The sequence below is a fragment of the Sipha flava genome, unplaced genomic scaffold (assembly GCF_003268045.1).
Source record: "Sipha flava isolate LNK unplaced genomic scaffold, YSA_version1 330_pilon_pilon, whole genome shotgun sequence".
Taxonomy (NCBI): domain Eukaryota; kingdom Metazoa; phylum Arthropoda; class Insecta; order Hemiptera; family Aphididae; genus Sipha; species Sipha flava.
In genome coordinates, this window is record NW_020273020.1 from 534,914 (window position 1) to 542,116 (window position 7,203).

General features: G+C 30.8%; 2 protein-coding genes across 2 annotated transcripts; one reads left to right on the forward strand and one right to left on the reverse strand.

Annotated features, from left to right (window-relative positions):
• Positions 1-1,855: 1,855 nt before the first annotated feature.
• LOC112687093 (2-(3-amino-3-carboxypropyl)histidine synthase subunit 2) lies at positions 1,856-3,788 on the forward strand. The gene is made up of 7 exons (XM_025559642.1): positions 1,856-2,108; positions 2,182-2,294; positions 2,365-2,585; positions 2,645-2,857; positions 2,928-3,187; positions 3,257-3,377; positions 3,463-3,788. Exons 1-7 carry the CDS (start codon positions 2,043-2,045, stop codon positions 3,705-3,707), a joined length of 1,239 nt encoding a protein of 412 aa, XP_025415427.1. The 5' UTR covers positions 1,856-2,042; the 3' UTR covers positions 3,708-3,788.
• A 2,438-nt stretch (positions 3,789-6,226) lies between these two features.
• Positions 6,227-7,203, reverse strand: LOC112687086. Its single transcript, XM_025559627.1, has 2 exons — positions 7,034-7,203; positions 6,227-6,419 (listed from the first exon to the last, which is right to left on the reverse strand). Exons 1-2 carry the CDS (start codon positions 7,201-7,203, stop codon positions 6,239-6,241), a joined length of 351 nt encoding a protein of 116 aa, XP_025415412.1. The 3' UTR covers positions 6,227-6,238.

The window sequence follows — 7,203 nt, forward strand, 5'->3', positions numbered from 1 at the left end:
TGAAAATCAATAGTATTAAGGTTGTTTGCGATTTAATATCGGGTTCTTTCAACAACGGAGTGCCGGACTAGGCATTTAAAAATCAGTGAAATTTCCCTACAATTAGTTTGCAATCTGCTTATCGACTTTTCGATAGCTGAGTGCAATTGACTTCAAGAGATCAGAACCTAATGACACATTTTTTTTAATCAAACATTAGTTTTAATTAATTAATTTTTTTTTAACAATCCAATTCTACGTGAATATTTTTAATGTATCGGGTTATTTTTTTTTTTTTTTGTATTTACCTCATAAGTTATAATTAAAGATTATAAAATAAGATTAAAAAAATTGACGTGTGCATACATTTAAAAATATACTTAATGAACAACACCAGGGGCGATTCCAAAAGGGGCCCTAGGTGCCACGGCTCCCTTCCTAAGCCCATACCATATTTATAAAAAAATGTAAATTGTTAACAAAAAATACATATTATAATATGGGCTATCATACGACACACACAAGTATGTAGATAGAGCCATAGGGTGACGGTTGAAAGGAATTTCTCCACACTTCGGAGACTAAAAACCTGGCTTCGTTCAAGGATGATTGAAGATAGACTATCAGCATTATGTCTAATTAATATATATCATAAAGTAGATATTCTAGATCAAATAGATCATATTATTGATATTTTTGCCAATTTTAAAAATAGAGGACTTGAATTTGTGTTGTAAAAATTATTTTCTTTTTGTTATAAGATTTTGTAAAATTATAACTTGCCCCCCCCCCCCAACCAAGGTTCTGGAGCCGTCCCTGATTTCACCAGATTGCAAACTTAGTTACAGTATAATTTGTATAAACGTTGTATACAACTTGTAGACTCGTAATAATGACCACCGCCGGCTCGTGCTTATTTTTATACAAATTTACCACTGTATTAATATTTTGTAACATGACATAAAGAAATTGTATAACCACATGTTATTCGTAAAAAAAATATGTTTAACCATTAGGTTATCAGCTTATACACAATATTATTTCTGTTCGTTATAATACTGCATACATCTGCATGCATGCGACTTCATTGTACAGTGTACACTAGTCAGAAGTCAGTTTATTATTTTTTAAGCAATTATTTTCCAATTTTTTAATGCACATTATACCGCATATTTTGATGTTTTTTAAAGCATTTTTTTGGAACTTTTTAGCCTTGCTAATAACTAATTAGGTATAATATCTTTAAGACGTAAAAACGATGAGACTATGAGAATATCGTTAAACAATCAAACAATCGGCCAAGCAATGATGGGGGACGGGGTCTAGCTCGCTACATGCCTATATGAATATGCCACGAACGGCGATTACAATAATTATTTTGGGGGTCCCAATGGTATGTATAAAAATAACTCATTGCATAACACTATATTATAGCAATATTAATTACTATATTAATAACAATACTATAGCTTATAGTATTTCAATGTGCGATCCGGAGGGCCCCGTTCTGATAAAATTGTAATTAATAAAAATAAGAAAAATATACAATCGTATAATTATAAGAATAAATGAATTAAATAATTTTTATGTAATTTATTATAATGAAATTATTTAGAGGCAAGTGGGGCCCCGAAACCAACCACAAGAGGCTTCTTTACAGGGGCATTTCCCCTGCTGCCCCTGCGGTTTTTGCGGCACTGCCTTGTACATGAACTTAAATGATAATTGCAGTGCGCCTTTACCTTAATTTTCTGTTTTTCAAACTCGTTCGCAACGGCGCGTTAAATCGGTATTCGTTCGCACGGCTGATTTCGACACCAGATAACCGTTATCTATGCGTTGAAACGTGATAACGCACGTACGGCATCGGCGAGCTGTTATCAGGACGTGAAATGTGCTTCTGCGACGGCGGACACCGCTTACGTGTGTCGATCGCCGTAAACGGGAAACCGATGGGAATGTAAATGTTAGATTGACGTTGGCGGAATCGTTACGATATTGTTCGGAGACCGCGACGGGAACAATCTGATCGGGAAGCAAATCAGTGAGAACCGCGGCGTGCGATGGAATCCGATTCGGCGGAAATCCGTCTGTGCTCCGAGTGGATCAAAAACGGAAAATTCGAAAGGGTGAGTCCTCCGCCTCGACCGGATAGCCGGTATTGATATTCATTTTTACCTACTCGTTATGCTTGCCCGGCAGGTATGCGTTCAGTTGCCGGACTACATGTTGCAACGGAGCGTATCGATATCGTCGGAATTCGAACGGCTGTTGGGTTACCGTGTTTACATACTCGGCGACACGTCGTACGGCAGGTACCCCTTGAACTTCATTATGTTAGTCGTTCGTGTTACTAATGATATCCTAATGTTTTATAATTTATAGTTGTTGTGTCGATGAAACGGCTGCTCAACACGTAGCCGCTGACTGTATCGTTCATTTTGGACGTACATGTCTAACGCCGAACAATCACCTTCCCGTGTACCATGTTCTACCAAGACAACCGCTAGACCTTGTCAAGTGTGTAAGTCTGATTTCTGAGACTTTTAGAACGTGCGAAGAACCAATTCTGTTGCTCTATGATGTGGCTTATCACCATCTTCGAGGTTAATCAAAAATTGTGTTGCTTATTGTCTTAGAGTTTACAAAGTTTTGTTCATTTTAGACTCTTTGGCTGAACATTTATCATCTATGAAATCAATTATATTGTCTGATCTGGATTTACCAGAAAATAAAAATGTTGCCAACAATATGTCCGATAATGAATACACAACATTATTCGGTAGACGGTTTAATAACTTAAATTACAAAAATATTATTTATATCATTCACGATGATTACATGAATAATGTTGATAGATTTATATTGAAGAATAATGGTGAGAAACACATTAATTCAAGTATAAAACAATAATTGTGGAGTTAAATTCAAAGAAATGCGTTTTACAGAGTGTGATGTATATACCTGCCAAAGCAGTTGTAATGAATTAATAAAGCGGACATTAACATCGGTGATAAAGAAAAGACATTACATCAAAGAAAAGATTAAAGATGCCACTCACATTGGAATACTTATATGTAGTTTGAGTATACAGGATTTACTTGAGCGTATCAACAAAGTTAAGCGTCTATGTAAAAAAGCAAATAAAAAATGTTATATTATTTCTGTCGGTCGTCCCAATGTTGCTAAGTTGGCCAATTTTCCTGAGGTAATAATACTATGTTCATAATGATTAATTATTAACAATAATATAATAACCATTTATAAACAAATGTAGATTGAAATCTTTGTGAACATAACATGCGCAGAAGGAGTAATAGAAAATCAAAAAGAATATATGCAACCTATAGTTAATATTGATGACATTGAAATGGCTTTAGAGAGTGATAATTCAAATAGTCAGTTCAATATTTTATTTTATCTATTAATAGTTATTAATTTATATTAATATTATTAAAATATATTTATTTATTTTCATTTTAGATATACCTGATTTATCCTTAGTCACTAACAAATTAAGAAATGTCTCGGTGATTAATGAAGAAAGCAATTCCTCTTTAGAATTAAATATCAGAACTGATATGTCTTTATCGACTGTTACTCAAAATAGAACATGGATGGGTCTCAATCCACACGATACACGACCACCAGTTTCAATAGCTGCAGAAGGAAGAAAAGGAACACCAAGTTCTGGTTATACTACTTCTGATACGGATCATCGTAGCTAAGAGCTTTTTAAAGAAAAAAAATTTTTATTGATACTCATTGGAGTATAATTTTTATTTTATATTATAATTCAATATAAAACGATGTGTTCAAATATTATGTTAATTTTGGTATAGGATTTTCTATTTAAATAATTATTGTTTGTATTAAAGTATTAATAAATTCTTGTGTTCAATATTCGAATCTTATACTCCCCGAACCATATTATACTATATTAATTACTAATTACTATCCATGGTTAGATGCAGAATACAAATTACTATAATAGTTGATAGTACATTGAAGTCAAATTTAAAGGGAACGGTATTATAATTAGTTAGCTATGATTGTCTTAAAAATATTTTTGGATCTCTATGAAAACAATTTGAAAACTGTAAAGGTGAATTACACAATTACTTCTTTCCAATTTTGTGGAGTCTTTAAATATTATTCAGTTTTGGAATATGCTAATAATTCTCATAGCATGTATTCTCATGGACCCAATATTTAAAGATTTAAACATAATACTGATTTCATTTATATTTAGATGATAAGACAATCATAATATTTGTCTTGCACTATAATTTTGATTTAATGACATTTTATCATGAATCTGTACAAGTATAATAGATTATGAATGGAACTTACACAAATATATTTTAAACTTGGTTTAATATATCTAAAGGAATTATATTAAGAATGTATTTCAGTCCAAGAACGTATAGTTGAAAATAAATTATACTGAATAATCTCAGCTTGGTTTTTAAAAATGCTTAATAGTAAACTTTATATTTATTTGTATAGTTTAAATGTTTTTTTCAACAAAATTGTTTTAATTGTATTTTATAAAATAAAGCTTTAAATTATATTTTGAATATTTTTGTATAATTAAAATTTTTATCGCCCATGACAATTAAGATATGTATAGTAAAAATGTTTACATATTATTCAACTTAAACTATAGAAATCAAGAATTAAAAATACTACCATAAAAGATAAAGTATAAATTAATATATTTAATTAACATATGTGTACATAAATATTTTTTATAAATTAATTGGATAACTATAGAAGTAGAAATCAATAATTTGATAACTTCAAATAATTTCATTAGTTTATTTTTGAATATTGTTATATACTATTTGTTTTATACAGTGGTTGATCAAACAGATGGTTCTAAATTAGATTAGTGATCAAATTACCAACATATCGCCATACATAGGCACTAACTCCATGGTGGAAGCGAAGGTAATTATTTCCGTACCTAGGTTTAAGGGGGGCAAAGGCAGAATTTTACCCTCGAGTAAAAAAAAAATTTCCTAAAAACCTAAAATTATTGTTTGAACTATGACTTATAAGTTATTATATCATGAATTAATAATAATTAATTAATATGACATTATTTTTGATTTCATGACAAGAATTAACAATAACACATCTTGTAACTATTCTAATAAACAACAACAATTATTTTAAATGAAACAACAGGTACCAAAGGTCAACCTTTTCGACTCCCGTTTCAATGCGATAGCTGTCAGCTTCCATCAACAGAGACGGATCTCAGCAGTTTGGTTTGTTTCCGCCAGCTCAGCTTATTCCTACAAGTTTACATCAGGCATGTATCCAGGAAATTTTTATAGGAGGGGGGTTCAGCAAATTTAAACTTATTCTTTGTAAAAATATAGCATATGTTGAAACAATGAAATTAATCAATTTATTGTGTTTAAACAAATACCTACAAAATATTAAACATTATTAATAAAATACATAATATATATTATATTGGGTTAACTTCAATTGTCCTGTGAATATTACTAATCCGTTTAAACGATTCTCTGCCATGATATTTCTGAGATAAGTTTTCAAACGTCACAATGTCGAAAATAACCTTTCTACAGTAGTATTTTGCTTTATATTTTCACGTTCACATCCACATGATAAAGATAAAATGAAGACCGGTCGTTATCGCCAAAAATAAAATAAAATACTTATATGAAATATATGTATATATATTTATAAATTATATTAATATATTAACAATAATAAGTTCATATGATAGAGTTGAACACTTGAACTTGACGGAATTATGGAAATCGATCAGTCATTGTCATCCAATTATAAGTATAATTCTTAAGTGTAAAACTGTCCCAGTTTTTGTGTCTAGTGATTTTTTTTTTATTATTCGTTCATAACTTTATAACGCCTAAAGTAAATTAGGAGCTAATTAGGAACCGCTAACAAAGTTACGTAGATGAGGATAAAAATATTTTTAAACTATATAAATAGTCAAAATATATTAAGGATTTCCATAATTTTGTTAATTGTAAAATGTGTTATATTTTTACCTTGACCCCCTCCGAAAAAAAAAATCCTGTGTGCGCCACTGTAATTATAAGTGTATATTTAAAAATAAATGCATATTTTGTAGCATATTTTGAAGACTTATTGTGCATATAAATCCGTTATTATAAATCTTTAGTTATTACACATTATTTTATTATCGTATAAAATGTTTGTAAATACATGCGACAATATGCGCTAACGTATTATATCCTCAATGGGTTGTAGAAAATTTTTCCTTGGAGTATTTTTCTGTCGCACTAGGTTTCGTTATAGAGCATATTTCTTCAGTCGGACACCCACCTCTACAAGTTACGAATGCATCATCTGGTATCTGAATAATGTCTTCTTGTCGATTTTGTTCGTCTTTTCTTATTTGGGTTTTGAACATTCTACTGCAAGTATACGAAAAAGTCATTAAGAATTAATGTTAATGGTGCCTTTTTGAATAGGCACTCGACCATAGGCGTGTCCAGACTTATTTAGCAAGTTGTACACAAAACAAATATACAAATGCGATACTATTTATGGGTTACCATAAGGGAAAGAAAATACGATCTTTAAGTTTGGAAGAAAAAAAACATTATTACCTTATAATACATATATGAATATTAATTATAGATTTTCTTGATTCGTACTATAATTCTAAACGTCATTTGTAGAAATCATAATTTCAGCGTGTCCAGCGAGATAAAGTGCCAGTTTTGCGCATGTAGAATGACGATCGAGCCATTGCTAAAATCTCGTTTCCCCCTCTTAGCTACACAATCGTTCAAAAGATGGCCGATGGAAAATTAATTCATTATTATATTATTTCTATTTTTTTCAAAATAATTTTATTATTATTACTGCATATGACACCTAAAACTTAATATTATATTTCGTAATGACTTTTGTCCCATAAATTCGTAAATAAATTACAGGTATTATTAAAAAAAAAAATACAGTTTTCCGTTTTCACACGGCCTCTCGATTTCCAAAAAAAAAAATCTTATTATTCCAGAGTTACCTTTTGTGTTGATCGACTGCTATTATTCTGTTATCACCGGGATAGGTCTGCGTATTGGCCAAACTTCTTTGTACTTCATCGCTATCACTGTTATAGCCAATTGGATTGCAGCAAAATGGTGCAAGTACTTGGAGAGTAATGAACACTAAAGCGAACACGGGAAACAACAT

What these genes read in the sequence shown, in the direction of transcription:
- LOC112687093 (XM_025559642.1), top strand. Translation starts at nt 2,043, where the DNA reads ATGGAATCCGATTCGGCGGAAATCCGTCTGTGCTCCGAGTGGATCAAA. An exon ending in AAAACGGAAAATTCGAAAGG is followed by an intron (nt 2,109 to 2,181) that starts GTGAGTCCTCCG and finishes CTTGCCCGGCAG; the next exon opens with GTATGCGTTCAGTTGCCGGA. An exon ending in ATTTATATTGAAGAATAATG is followed by an intron (nt 2,858 to 2,927) that starts GTGAGAAACACA and finishes TGCGTTTTACAG; the next exon opens with AGTGTGATGTATATACCTGC.
- LOC112687086 (XM_025559627.1), bottom strand. Translation starts at nt 7,203, where the DNA reads ATGTTGTTTCCCGTGTTCGCTTTAGTGTTCATTACTCTCCAAGTACTT. An exon ending in GCAGTCGATCAACACAAAAG is followed by an intron (nt 6,420 to 7,033) that starts GTAACTCTGGAA and finishes GTATACTTGCAG; the next exon opens with TAGAATGTTCAAAACCCAAA.